The 15047-nt window shown below is 41.1% G+C and overlaps 1 protein-coding gene and 1 long non-coding RNA gene across 2 annotated transcripts in view; both read left to right on the top strand.

Annotated features, from left to right (window-relative positions):
• Positions 1–1066, top strand: part of LOC128492927 (uncharacterized) — a 193981-nt gene extending 192915 nt beyond the window's left edge. Inside the window, exon 3 of the long non-coding RNA XR_008354147.1 lies at positions 1057–1066. This is a non-coding gene — a long non-coding RNA (uncharacterized LOC128492927). The remainder of the gene's footprint in view (positions 1–1056) is intronic.
• Positions 1067–3713: 2647 nt separating this feature from the next.
• On the top strand, positions 3714–7999 carry TTC1 (tetratricopeptide repeat domain 1). Its single transcript, XM_053465682.1, has 7 exons — positions 3714–4021; positions 4863–4923; positions 5073–5185; positions 5407–5443; positions 5649–5797; positions 6385–6439; positions 7424–7999. Exons 1-7 carry the CDS (start codon positions 3767–3769, stop codon positions 7555–7557), a joined length of 804 nt encoding a protein of 267 aa, XP_053321657.1. The 5' UTR covers positions 3714–3766; the 3' UTR covers positions 7558–7999.
• The last annotated feature ends 7048 nt before the right edge of the window (positions 8000–15047 follow it).

Consider the following 15047-nt stretch of genomic DNA (forward strand, 5'->3'; position numbering starts at 1 on the left):
CGGAAACCTTTTATTTGACCAGCAACATCTATTTTGGTAAGGGTTCCTTCGGTGAAAACATATCCTGGGAGCTCTCGGGGGGTTAACCTGGAGTCTCCGGATAAGGCACCGCTTCCCTGGGTCTCCAAGTCACCCTCTTATTTCTCAAGGGAAGGAGAGAAGCGTTTTAGCCCACTGCTCATGACAATTCCCACCACCAACCCATTTGTCCATGGCTAGCCCCACTTTTTTGCATTGGCTAACCACGCCCATTGCATGGCTAGCCCCGTCCCCCTTGCGAAGCCACTCCCTCAAAAAGGGTGAAAGCCCAGGTAGCCCAGGTAGCCCAGGTAGCCTACCCTGAGAAGTTCACAAGTATGTCCTTCGGATTTCCTATTTATCCGTAGATAGCCAGCAAGTACAAAAAGAGTATAACATAGAACACAAAGCCCATTCTTTAACCCCTTAATGACAAAGCCCGTACATGTACGGGCTCAAAATGCATTGTTTTCAATGGGTTTAGGGACCGCCCATTGTCCTTAAGGGGTTAAATGTTCGAAGCCTTTTTGTTTTTTTATTGTATTGTCACAGTGAGCTGAACTGTTTAAAGAACCTGGTGAAAGGTATTACGGCTATTATGGTAGCTGGGGTTTGGCATACACATAGTCCTTTAAAAGTGGGCCAAATGCTGCCGAAAGCCAATCAAGTCAATTGATATGAATTATCAGCGAACCTCAGAAAATGCATGCATATAAGTATACATACACATATATTGTATATAGGCGTGTTAATTTAAAACTTTTTTGTATGTATGTTATTAAGTGTTTTATTTCTACTTTCACACCTAATATAAAAAGTGAAATAATATAACCCTTTTTTTGGGGCTGGAAGAGTTAATCCAGAATTTTTTCCCCTAAGTGTACCCTTTTTTTGTTTAAAATCTATATTTGTATCTACAGAGGTATGAAAAAAGAAGTGTATGAATAAAACGATTGTCTTTCTTCTCTGTTGTTTTCCGTTTGTGATTCACATCCAGGGTAAAAAACCACAGAATATGTAAACCATGTGTCGGTTGAGGGGGGGGGGGAGAATGCTGGGAGTATGCCGACATTATTTTTATTATTTATTGTTTTACATAGCGCCATCAAAGTCCGTAGCGCTGACATTTATATAGTGAAGCCGGGCTGACGACTGGCAGAGAGGGTGAATGCCTGGTGATCACACCTGGGGAGTGGCTTCATATTGGAAGGGGCGGGGCTAGCTGTGTGTGGGGGCGGGGCTAGCCCTAGACAGCCTCAAGCAGACAGGGAGTAGGAGGAGTAGTGGGAAGGGAGTAGGTATGGCCATAACTGGGAACTTTCTGGCTTTGGCTACCGTGTGTGACGTGGGTAGGGGGCTTTGCTGTCTGCGGCAGGCGGTCCAGCTGACATCAGTGGGCGGTCCCAGTGATGTCGCAGGACACACGCTTTTGTTCATGGGGAAGTGGGCGGGGAGTGGGGCGTGCCGCAACACCACTCCCACGACCCGGAGTTTCCAGAGAAGCAGCGCTTCACTCGGAGTCTCCGGGCCGATCTCTGAGAGTGCCCAGGTTTGGGCACAACCTACCACAACTCCAGTGCTTGAAGAAAGAAGAGACTTACCTGGCGGCCAGGTATCTCCCTGATGCTGGAGCTGTCGTAACTTTGTAATTATTTATAACCAGGCATGGGTAAGACATTAGTAAACTTATCACATTTTTTAGGTCTTTCTTTTCTCCCCAGATGCCCCTCTATTCTAGGAGCTTGGAATGTTTGCTGGGTATGAGGGTATCGAAGGGTTCTACAGCCCTAAAAGCCTCAATAATGTTTATAGAGACAGAATTATGAATCAAATTGTGTAAATAAACTAAATTTGCATAAATATATTCCTATAAAGACTACAGTTATGGTTACATGTAAGTCAGTTAGTGGCTGCTGCCCTTAAAGTGCCAGGGTGGCTTTTCTTCCCCAGTCCAGTCCTGGTAACATTACCACTCAAAGACTACATCTTGCTGTTTATGAGCTAATTAAGTCCTTCTTATGGTAATAAAGTAATGAGGTCCAACCCTGGGCATTGAGAACGCTTGCCTATGTGCCCCTTTCGCTTATGCCTCTGTCTGCCTCTTTAACAGAGACAAGTCTTAAGAAACACATTATGAAATGCGTTTGGATCACGGCTAAACAACGAACACACTTCATGTTTCATCTTATGAAACTAGAACATAACGAGACCCGAGTGACCAGCATTCTAGTTGCCGGAGGGATCGTAATTTCAGTCAATTTAAGAAACCGCAAAAGCAATTATAGGATTATTTCCTGAAATAATAAAAAAAAATTAAATTCTATTTAAGAAAACAATAAATGTGTTATGCGAAACAGTAAGATTCCTAGCTAAAAAGAGACGTATTTCAGCCAATGAGGTGGAGCACTTACGCCACCATTTGGCTGCCAGTGGTATGACACCCAAAGATATACTCAGACTCAGAAAACAGTTACGTACACATATTTTTACTTAGATTACACAAAAAGATATACAAATTATTGTACTCTGTTACTAAGTATTACCTGTATTTAAATATAAGTCACTTCCATGTAAAGCCTTCAATCTATATAATGTACATAATGTAGAGAACTGTCCCAGTTTGTCTTGCCGAGATACCCTGCTGTCTTGCTTGTGGGGAATCATGGACCAGTTAGGGAGAGCTGAGGATTCCCTCGGCAGATTCACCGACCACTGAAGTTCTAAATCTAGTGCTTTTCCAACGCAGACCACCTTATGACGTATTGAAGCAGAGCATCGTGGTATGACATCATACTGGAAACTCTTCATGGAAACTCTGGGTTGCTGGAGCGGTGTTCTGACACGGCCCACTCCACACCCATTTCCATACCTGAGAACTCTCCGGGTTTCGCCCACAAACTTAAAAGAACAGAAGAGTCTCCGGTTCGACACTCGAATCCTCTGGGTTGCGTGGTCCTGACACACCCTACTCCCTGCCCATTTCCCCATTAACCCCTTAAGGACAATGTACGGCTTTGTCATTAAGGGGTTAAATTAGGGTGTTTCTCGTGACATCAGCGAAGGACCGTTTCTCCAGGTCAACAACCGAATCCTCCGGGTCGTGGCAGCTGGGTCTTGACACGCCCTGCTCCCCACCCATTTCCCCTTTAAATGGGGTGTTTCCTGTGATGTCAGCAAGAACGCCCACTGACATTAGCATGACCGCCCACTGACGTTAGCAGGACCGCCCACTGACGTCAGTGGGTAGTCCTGGCCGCTTCCCGCAAGGAAAGGCTCCAGTATGCCAATGACATCATCGGGAAAGCATTCCCTGAAAAAAATTTATAAATGAGGCAAAATATAATTAGCATAATTAAATAATTATTTTGTGCTTCCAAGCTGCATTGGAACATCTGATTACCCTATTATAAGGGGTAAGAATCTTTATATTAAGCACAAAAAGGGTACATTTTAAAAATATGTATAATTTTCCATAATATAATATATATATTATGGTTTTATACACTGGTTATTGTTATCTAAACCTTGAATGACAAACAAAAACTAGTTCACATTAATAGAGGTAAATCCTGACTATCAAACACACGAGTGAACAATTTGTTTGTTTTCAATAAAGTTTATTGACAGTGTGCGCCGCAATCGTTGTGGTTTCCATGGATACATTTCTTTCTCAGGGTACCTGCCGGATGTGACGTATTAGCAGCTGCGATTTCCAATGTGAATGCGGAAGTAGTCAGCACTAAGGGAGATGGAAGCCCCGGTGGTAGAGCGATCGGATAGAGAGGATGGAGAAGAGCAATTCCATGAATGCGTGGAGGCCGCGGAAGCCCAAGCGCCGTGCAGGGAAAATGCTGCCGGCATTACCGGGGGTGAGTTGGGCCATAAAGATCCGGTAGAGCCCGAGGAAGATCTCACTGGCGAAACTGGTGCAGAATCCGTTGAGGAACTCGAGGAGGATGTGCTGCTGGAGCAGGAGAAGGAGCTGAGTGAGGAGGAGAAAGAGGTGAGTGTGACTTGGAGTCCGAGTGAATGTCTCACTCACTGAGTGTCAAGGATTTTGCTGCAGTCTCGGTGTAAAGGGGCTGAATATCAGGGTCACACAGCTTGGAGCTGACTCATTGATAACATATCATCTAAGGCTCCTAATTAGTATTTTCTCCACCAGTATGTTATGGTTGACATCCCTGCTTGAATGCAGGTGACTCAATTCAGTGCATCTTAAAATGACAAGACAAGGACTGGTGTTAGAGCCATTTAATGGGTCGCTACATAGAAGCGGCATGATGGGCCATTAAAGGGTTAATATTTAAAGCGCCTCAGCTCCTTTATATAGCACTAAACATTTAAAGGGTCTGAAAATCGGATATGTTGGGTAAAGAGAGCCCTGCTTGCGATGTGGCTCATTTAGAAGGTTCCCAGGTATGGTAAGGGCTGTCCGTGGGGGTGAGGGATGTGTGACGGCACTAAGCGTTCCAAAGTATTATGAAGGGGGGGAGCACAAATCAACAATAGAGCCCGTTTATAAACCATTACCCGTTATGGTACATAACCAAGTAAAACCCACGCATAGATGTCTCCGTAATAATGATTCAGCACCACGGCAACCGGATAGCTAGGAGTATTGGGGTGCTTTAGCCGGAGTACCATTTTAAGGGTATTTTAGTGTCGTCGAGATTTAAGTAATATTTTTTTCCATCTGAGCTTTACTTGTCACTCATCAGCTGCTGGCCACATAAATAAGCCCCTCGCTAATGTCATAGTATGTTGTTTTACCTTAAGTGCATCCCATTGTGTTTATCATAATAAATAAATAAAGTGTATTTTGTGGGCGCTGTCTTTTAAAGGAAAGAAGAAAAGAAAGCAGCCGTTTGAAAGAAGAAGGTAATCAGCTGTTTAAGAACGGAGGTGAGTGCTTTCATAAAAGCCAGGTATTTGCTTGGTAAATATAGGAATATTATATAAATATATTTATTAGTAAATGTGTCCGTCGATGTATAAGTTGTCAATATTAAATAAGACACAGGCAGTAGCTTGAGGATTCTCCTGTTCTTCAGATTACGTTGCAGCTGAGAACGTTTACACTCAGGCACTTCAGACGTGTCCGGCAAATTACCAGAAAGACAGAGCCGTCCTCTTTTCAAACAGAGCTGCTGCTAGGATGAAACAGGTGAGGGAAAAGAAATGATGTATCTGATGTTTTCACCCGTTCGTCGACTTACATTATTCCATCTATAGCGCTGATTGACTAGTGGAAGGTCCTAGATCTTTGTGGTGTTTATAGGATGGGGGCTGGGAACCTTTTGATTAGATAACTAATATAAATCATTAATGAATTAAATTGTTATCCAATAGAGTATTTTTGGTAAAATATTGTACATCTCTTCACAGGACAAGAATGATGTTGCGCTGAAAGACTGCACTAGAGGTACGGAGAGCTTTTTGTCTCGGATTTTTTATAGGAAAGCTCTTATTGTTAAGCAAACCGTCATGTCCCAAAAGCCGGGATCCGTCTTACCCAGCTGTTGTTTGAGGTTCTAAATAGATATACAAATATCTAAAATAAAGGTGAAAATTATTTAAAAAATGACATAACTTCCTTAACTTCTTGCTACCATTTGTGTTTATTGCAGCAGTTGAACTAAATCCTGATTATATCCGAGCTCTACTAAGGAGGGCCGAGTTATACGAAAAAAACGATAAACTGGATGAAGCGTTGGCCGATTATAAGACTGTTATGGAAAGAGACCCATCCTGTTCTCAAGCCAGAGGAGCTTGCCTGGTAAAACAGCGTTAAGATGTCACACATCTGATCCATTTTATACCCTTACTCACTAGTTATGTGACAAAATGAAACATGTGACTAGTAGATTGTAAGGGTGTTTGAACACTATCTATACTCTACCTGCCTCGCTTATCTATATAGAACTGGTGGAGTCTAAAAACGATTATGTATCAGGGGATACTAATCCTTCTGCCGGCATTTCTCAGTCTCTTTACAATCAATTAGTGCTATGAGCAGATTCCTTTAGTACAGGGGTGTCCAACCTTTGGCCCTCCAGCTGCTGCAGGACTACATCTCCCATACTCCTAAGCCAGCCCCTGAGCTGAAAGAGCATTATGGGAGATGTAGTCCTGCAGCAGCTGGAGGGCCAAAGGTTGGACACCCCTGCTTTAGTACCTTTTTAAAATCAGGCTCCTAATAGCGAATAGTTTCCTTTCCTACTTCCGAGTGGAATGGCTACCACTACATGGGCTTCATATACAACAAACTAAGAAACCCAACACCTCTATGGATTATTTTGGGTGTCGAGAGTCAGAATAAAACTGCTTTACTTTTTAACGTTGACCGCACTTCTTGTCTTTTAGCGGTTGCCCAAGCAAATCGAAGAAAGAAACGAAAAATTAAAAGAAGAAATGTTTAGTAAGTATTTCCTGTTGTATTCTTTAAATCAAAATCAAAAGCTGATGGCTTCAGTAAATTCTATCCTTCCACAAATGCCATTTAATTCATTTTGTAATGATCGTTAAGATCGGAGTTTATCTTTGGACACATCTGTACTTTCTCTTCGCCTTGTATATCGTCATCGCCGCGTCTGGTCACTGAGATGATAGATTATCTGAAACATTTTCTCCTGTATTCTAGATCATTTACTATGACACCGTCTCGGTTTTACTTAAAAAGTACCTTGAAGCTTCTGCTCATTGTTTCACATTTTAGGGAAACGTTTTTTAGTAATTAGAGAGGAAACCCTAAGTTGAGTCTCCCTAGAAGCCAGCTGACACTCATCCCTGAAGTGTTCAGGAAATTGTGAGACACGGCAACCTACAGCACCCATCCCGAGTTGGGACCGAAAACCAAATCGTTCCCTCCTCCAGCAGGCTGCTGTCTTTCTTCTGAGACTGTTGCCATTATATCCGTTTGGATGAATGGACGCTGTACATACATATCACTTGGTTTCTTGTGAGGGCAGTTTCACCATTAACCCCTTAAGGACCGGGGCTGTTTTACAGTTTTTATTACAGTTACAGACCAAAGCATGTTGGCTGTATCGTTGTTCAGCCATGATTTCCCTCTCGCTTGCATACTGGCAGAAATTATATATTGTGGTTTTTGTTTTTCTTTTTTATTCAAGAGAATTAGGACTTGTGTTATGACATCATATCCATACATGTAAAACAATATTTGACGGCACTAATAAATACAAAGCGGGCAAGAAACTTTTTTTTATTATTATTTTACCTCCATAGGATAAGGTGTAGCTGCAAGCAAATATCATTATTAATATCATAATACAAAATTAAAATAATATATTTATCTCTTAATTATTATCCTTATGACGTATGTTGCTGTTTGGAGTTAATAGTTTGGTTTATTTGCGTTTCCTTTCCTTGTCCTTCTCCGTAGGTAAATTAAAAGATTTGGGGAACCTGGTCCTTAGGCCTTTTGGATTGTCAACAGAAAACTTTCAAGTCAAACAGGACTCAGCAACCGGCTCTTACTCCGTCAACTTTGTGCAGAATCCCAACAACAACAGATGATGGCGGAGAGATCCAGCGCGTTATATCGGCCTTCTGCAAGCAGTGCCAGACTCCATTACTCTGCTCCAAGTCGCCTGCCGTCAGATCTTCGACCCTTTAAACGCACGTTATTGGTTATAACCAAACAGGTTCATATTAACACATTTAGTGGGTCACTGATGGAAAGAAAAAATATTTACCCATATACAGTCTTGATTTTTGTTTTTTTTGTGTGCTAGTGTACAAAAATTGCTTTGTTTTTTTTTTTTTGGTAGTGGCTGTATACCTCTGCATTTTAGGAAATCACAATGCCTGAGCCAAACATCTCTGTAACTGTTTGTTAACTGCTGTACCCAACAAAGCTAAGCAGCCAGTTTTGTGGCAAAAGGGGTGCACCAATTTATCAGTGGCAGAAAAGAGCATTTTTTGGCAAAATGCCGAAATAAAAAATTGCCGAAAATAATCCTTGCAGGGGTCAGACTACTTACCTGTGTGTTGCTGTTACTGTGCGAGCGGTGTCTCTTGTAACGGCCACAAGAGGGAACCCAGAGGAGTCACGTGAATTCATCTCAGGTCACATGGCTGCGTTAATCCTCCTCCCAGTGTATTTTATTTTTTTTACATTTTACCATTCACCTAAATTCTGCATGATTTCAATCTTTAACCCCTTAATCATGCCCAGTTGTAATTTTCTTCTCTCTCATTAGTTACCATGCAAATTATAAACTGTATTTTGCAGGACAAGAAGGGTGTTCTTTAGATTATATATATATATATATATATATAATATAACTTTTTTTTTTTTTTTTTTTTTTTTTTTACATATTGTTGGAACTAGATGATTCCACTGGAGAATTATTTTACATGTTACCATTTATTTGATTTTTTTTTCTTATTTTTTCTTTATTTCACTAATCGCATTGTGATTAGTGACCTAGGCTCTATTGGCTTGCATGGTTGGATTCAGTACCTTATTTAACCTGCTGGGTTCTCAGGAGAGTCTAGAAGACCTTCTCGGGAACTTGTTTATTTTTTGGTGGGCACCAGCATCTCGCAAGAGGCAAAATGTCTCGCTAAGGCGCATGTGCGTGTTATAATTATTTACTGATATGGAGACTAAATACTGAATTGTCCATTTAGAAATCAGACACTCTTCCCATGGATTAAACTACATGAAAATGTCCCAAGGATTATAAACAAGACAAAGAGTACATTTTAACTTTAAGATGATATTATTTATTAGAAATAAATCTGTAGTAGAAGTTCACAAGGTAATACTAAATAGCATCATGTGGCTTTTGATATTGTCTACAAAAAGCCTGGACTTGAGTTTACTAGGACTCAAGTGTACAGAAGGCTCCCTCTGGACTCACAAAGAATCATCCTTTAGCACTCAGGAGAGGAAAAACCCCCTTGTGGGGGAAACCTCTGGGGATCCATGGCTAAAAGGACTGCCCATCCCTCTGGGCATTAAGAGGTTAGTGCTTGCAGTTTAAAGCACAATCGAACTGACAGTAGAATGAACGTGGTGAAGATGGCTCTGTGGATCTTATTATGCTATTGTTCAGGTAATGTTGAAGAAAGGATGCATCATTCCCACTTCTAATAAGAAAAAGAAGCACAAACAATGAGAAACTAAATAAGACACAGTTGTTCAATATATCAAAAAAACCTTATTACCGTCATCCAGGAACAGAGTTAGTTAGATTAACAGCTGTGTGTATCACCTACTGGAAAAACATGAATCCCTAAGAAATCCTATTGAGAGAATCTTTATGTTAACTTCAAACCTGTGGTCCTAGGGGTGTATGTTACTTAGCACTCTTGTCAGGTTCTAGTGGGTCTAGGTGTCTGTCAGGTGCTTAGTCCATGTTAGTTTTATTCTACAGGTTTGTAAGTGTGCATCTAATTGTGTTAGCAGACGTATCTATGTCTGTTAGTATAAGATACCCTTTCATAATTATTCTCTAGATCTGCCCTCCTCCTGACAGGGTTGTATCTGCACATCTCAACTCGCCTACTTCCCTTAAAGCTATCAGTGAGGCTATCAGTGGTCCTCCAAATCTTACACTATAAGTATGTGTCTAGGTGTGTGTTAGTGTGAGTGTCTAGGTGTGAGTTAGTGTGAGTGATAAAAGACATGCGTCCTTCAAATTCAGTCTGTCCCAGAAATCCGATCAAGATGACCATGAACATGGCAACGATGGCAAGCTGTATTGCCTTAACCGGACCGGGTTGGTGAGTCCACAGGAGTAGGGGGTCCAGGTAACTCCGTCCTTTCTACGAAAGGGGTACTCGATCACCAACACTCCCTGAGCACTACTGGCAGGTTACACGACAGGCACTAATGTCCCAGACAGATGGATTTAGTCTAACAGGTTCCTGCAACGCTGGTCCTCCAAATCTTACACTATAAGTATGTGTCTAGGTGTGTGTCTAGGTGTGTGTCACTACCTGAGCGCTACTGGCAGTTACCACAACAGACTAAATCCACCTGGCTGGGACATTAGTGCCTAATAGGTTCCTGCAACGCTGGTCCTCCAAAACTTACACTAAATCAACCTTTACTCTACTGGGGTTGTACCGCAATACACTGGTATTTTTGGTTACGTGTGTGAGGGTGAGTGGCTTGGTCTTTGTTATTGTTAGTTTTCAGGTAGGAGTATATGTGTGTGTTAGTGTGAGTGTCCCTTCCGCGATCAATCTCTGGATCTGCCAGCGATTGAGTGTTCGTATTGTGTCTTAATATGCCAAAACATTTGTGTGTCTTTCCTTGAGATTGCGTGGTCAGAAAGCACTCCCTTTCATCCGAATGGAAGTGCTTTATTGCCATTGATGTCAGACCGCGCAGGAGGTGATCTGCTGCAACTTTCTACCTAAGCTGAAACCAATAACCAAAATGAAAAGTGTGTGGCATACAATGGAAAACATTTACATCACAAGACTTAAAACTCTATACATACTGTTGCTAGATGTATAAACACAGATCCAAACATAAATCAAACGCTTTCAATGGATGCTTAGCAAAACTCTCTCATTCCCTAAAATTTACAATAAATTATATCTCTTTCTGTAAAGAAAATTAAAGATTACATTAAATGTTTTCTTAATGTTAATGAGGATGCTGATTAATGTGTAAAAAGGGCCACATTTGGTCTACAATTTTGTAAGTAAAGTTCTAAGACAATAAATAGATTTTTGCCCATATTAAGTCTTTTTTTGGACATTAATCTGTTTTTTATGTAATTTGGATTCCCTAAACTGCAAGAATAAAAGAACATCAGCAAAAACCTTGACAAAGCTTATTCTCACTAAATCGGCCAAAATCAGCCCAAACAACAATATGTTTACTTTAAAACAGCATGTCTAGCGAGTCTATACCAAAGATTTCATGGATATTTGTGGCCCTCTACTTCAATATTTTAAACGTAGCTTAACATTAAAATCAGATACATTTCATTTAAATATAAACTAAGTTTCCCCAATGCAAGTCAACAACTTTCAAAAGTATCTAATGCAGGAAAAAGCTTAGTGTTCAAATATAAACTGTCACAAAAGAAACGACGGATTCTTACTGTCCCCCCAAACCTGTCCTGGTGATCCGGTGGTCTGCACTTCAATAAAGCCGTCTCCTCCAGCAGTAGGGGTAAAATACGTGGCCCTACAGATATAGAAGAAATAGAAAGATCACTGTTACAGTTACACAAGTTAAATGTCTGAGTATTTCCATTTGCTTACTTTTCTTCATCAAAATGTATTCCTTATAATATAATTTAAACATCAAAGTATTTGCCTAATTGTCTGTGTGGGGGCATTAAATGGTGGAAAGAAATTATAGTTGAACAAATACCATTGTTCATGAAGGGGTTAAACAAAAGCAAGCATTTTCCATATAACACATATTTTTGAGAAACTTTCAGCGGATTTCCTCTAAAGTCTTGAATTTGGTTCTATTCTCGCTACCCAACATTAAGAGATTAAGTTTTTGGGATTAGAGGTTGGTTACTATGCAAAACGATGAGCTAATTGGCTTCATTTGGGACAAATTCCGGCACATTAAAAATCCTTTAGCATTTTCCACAATAAATGTGTTAAAAGATCAATGAGATAAACATACTACAGAAACACGAAGCAAGGGGGAAAAACTGCCAGAAATCGAGCGATTGAAAAATAAAAAAACAATAAAAACAGAAAGTAAGGAAGGAAGAAAAGAGAGAGAAAGTTTGATAGAAATAATAGAGAACGGAAAGATTACCTCCAAAGATGTGAGACGTCCTACCAGACTTTCACCAAACGTCAAGAAACGCTTCCGATCCAGACGGCTCCAAAAAATGAATCAATCATGTGTGCTTTGCATGGAGTGTATGTGTCATATATATATATACATGTATGTAGCTGATTTGTGTGTATGTATGTTGTGTTTTGCTTGTATGTATGTAGCTGATTGGCGTGTGTGTTGGCTGCTGTGTTATCTTCCTCTGATGTGTGAGAGATTAATGTTGGCGCACTGTTAGTGAGAGTCATCATTATGACATCACTGCCTAGCAACACAAGTCTAGCAGGGCGGGGGAGGGGTGTTGTTGCAGACGCTTTGCATTTATATCTTATGATTATTTCTTCACATTATTAAACCACGGGGCTCAGGGTCTACGTTTGCAGCGACGAGGACCGGTGTGGACATATTCCTGACAACCGACCGCTTTCATATCCACGGGAAATAAGAGGCGGTCTCGTACGAAAGCGCAAATAAACAGATCTCTAACTTATATTTTACTATGCACCACAAAATATTTTAAAACCAGAAACTCAGGGGCGACCCTGCTATGGAGCAGAGTGGGGGCCATTGCCCCAGGCGGCACTTTTGAAGAGGTGGCACTTTGCCGCCCAGGGCCGGCAGACCAACATACAATGCGGTGTTTAAATTGGGGAGGGCACATGGTGGGGCAATTGCCCCCCTGCCCAGCCCAAAGAGCAGAGGCACTGCGGCACTGTGTGCATTCAATGGGCTGGGAAGGGGGGCAATTGCCCATCCTGTGACCCCCCACAATTGAAACGCTGGTTTCCTGCAGAGCGCAGACACGGGGGGGGATGTTGAGGTTTGGAAGGGCAGCAACATTTCACTTCACCCCAGGCGGCACAATGTCTTGGGCCAGCCCTGGGGAAACTTATTAGCATATTATGGTACATTTCATAGTCTTATTGTCCTAAATATATAAAATAAAAAAAAACAAGGCCAGACAGGTTACAAACCATTCATCCTTTATTTGTATTTATAGTAATCCCACATTATGTTCTATTCTGTACAAGTTATGGGGGGGGAAATGACATTTATTTTGTTTAACAAAAAAAAAAAAGAAAAATACAACCTGAAATTGGTAAATTCGTAACCACATACAAACATACCTTAAATAGTAAGCTGAAATAAGACATAAATTCAGCATTGTCGCTGCCTGCGTTGCAAACACTGATGCCAAATGGCCAACGTTGGATCTGTTGGTTGTTTATCTTTTGCTGTGAGCTTCAGCCTTTCACCTGAGCAATATTCTCATCCTTAAGACAAGTGTTCAAAAAATGTTTACATCCGTTGTGTTCTTCAATGCTGCGAACGTTAGCTCGATGATTTAAATGTTACGGTAAAACTTGAAAAAAAATCCCCTAAACCTTATATATATATATTTAAGACGGAGCCAAAGAGATATTCTTGTTTGTTAAATTGCCCATAAGCTTTAAAAATAACATTGACGTCATCAATGGAACTTCAGAAAGCAATCCGGTCGCCGACCGACAATGGCAGCTCTTTGTCCAGATTTTTGGTTAGCTAAGCGGAGGAGATCTTTTACCTTTTGTGAGCCAACGCAAGCGATCCCCCCTCCTCAGAAGCTGCGAGATAAGATCGCTCAACTGATTGGCTGAGATGTGCACTGACATCATCAGCGAGTGTCCGCAGCCAATCAGGTTAATGAGATTAAGCATAACTATGGCTTCCATCAGAGAAGTTGGTTATTTTGAAAGCTTAGCGGCCCTTTAATTGTTACTACAATTTTTTTTTAAACGCTGGCCCCTCATTGCGGCTCCTAAATTTTACAAATCTTAGTCAACCCCTGTATATATACACACACGTTATTACATCATAGTTTGGGTCAAGAAATATAATACAAAGGTCAAAGTCAAAACGAAATGTACACTTCTAAACGCAATTCAACCGGTAGTCAGATAAGGGACTAAAGAAGAAAAAGCATATTTTTAATAAAATCTCATGGAATTAACGGAAAATGACATACAATAAGTGAGTTGCGTACTGCGTCCGAGGGGGTAAAGCTGACCCCTGTAGCTCTCCGTAGGCTAAATGCTGAACATGAATGGTTACGTGTCTCTAAAGGGACCCCGTGGAGTTCCCTACCGAGAGGATCATGGGAATTTTGGTTCAATGTCCGCTAAAGAGACACCTGTTGGCTTCCTCTGCTTCAAAGGTCAACTTCAAAGTCAGCAACTTACAATATATCGCTACCGTTTCCTCTGAATTATCATATATTCTATTGATGAGGATTCTAGATGCCTCACATATAGCAGACCTTGTTGGGGTGACTCTAATGAACAAATTCTTTCAATACTAATGATTAAATCCTGAAAACCTGATGGTTTTTGGCCCGGCGTTGCACAATGGGCCCCTTAAAAAATATGATTTGTGATGGAAATATATATATATAATGACATTTTTATTGCACGGATGCAGTAACGATATTGTAAAAGTCAATGTATTTATAGGCACCCCGACTAACGAGCACATTCCAAATTTGAGGCTTTATATAGGACGTTGTACAAAAATCCCGCGTGACGGTCAGACCCTCCAAGGTACGAAGGGGTCTGGCAGGAGTCCAGGCTCATATTATAGCGCATACGGATACCTCACGGTCTCTTGGTGGATAATGAATGCCAAAGTTAGACATGATTTTGGTTACTACATGAGTGCGGTACACACTGTAGTCATATAAGGCAAAAAATATGATTTTGAAACACTGATTTAGGTTCACCGAAGATAAACCTCCAAAGCAGGCGTTTGGTTAAATTCAAGTATCTTAAGCCCGCAACAGGTGATTCTTTTGTATAGTTTTGGCCCTTCAGGCGTTACTCTTTGGAGGAGCTTCCTTTGAAAAGTGAATCCATGGCCCAGGTAGGTAAAATATGCAAGTATTGCGCAATCAACTATCGCACAGATCAGAAGCGCACAAAAATCCGTATATAGTAACATATAGGAATCCGTATATAGGAATCTGATTACACAATGATCCCGCTTCCAGTGCAAGGAAGAGCACACAGCGTTATTTACTTAAGCTGGCGTTAAGTTACTTGGTCCCGATAGTAGGACATGTTTTGAATGGTTCTTTAAAGGGACGTTACACTTCACTCTCGTCCGGTAAAACATTTCTACGGTACCGTTTCAGCCAGTGTAGAGAACATTTGTGACACAGAACAGAATGTGGGGTCTTCCCTTTAGCATACCCCCCAACTTT

Source organism: Spea bombifrons, chromosome 4 (genome assembly GCF_027358695.1).
Source record: "Spea bombifrons isolate aSpeBom1 chromosome 4, aSpeBom1.2.pri, whole genome shotgun sequence".
Lineage (NCBI taxonomy): Eukaryota > Metazoa > Chordata > Amphibia > Anura > Pelobatidae > Spea > Spea bombifrons.

What these genes read in the sequence shown, in the direction of transcription:
- TTC1 (XM_053465682.1), top strand. Translation starts at nt 3,767, where the DNA reads ATGGAAGCCCCGGTGGTAGAGCGATCGGATAGAGAGGATGGAGAAGAG. An exon ending in TGAGTGAGGAGGAGAAAGAG is followed by an intron (nt 4,022 to 4,862) that starts GTGAGTGTGACT and finishes TGTCTTTTAAAG; the next exon opens with GAAAGAAGAAAAGAAAGCAG. An exon ending in CTGCTGCTAGGATGAAACAG is followed by an intron (nt 5,186 to 5,406) that starts GTGAGGGAAAAG and finishes ATCTCTTCACAG; the next exon opens with GACAAGAATGATGTTGCGCT.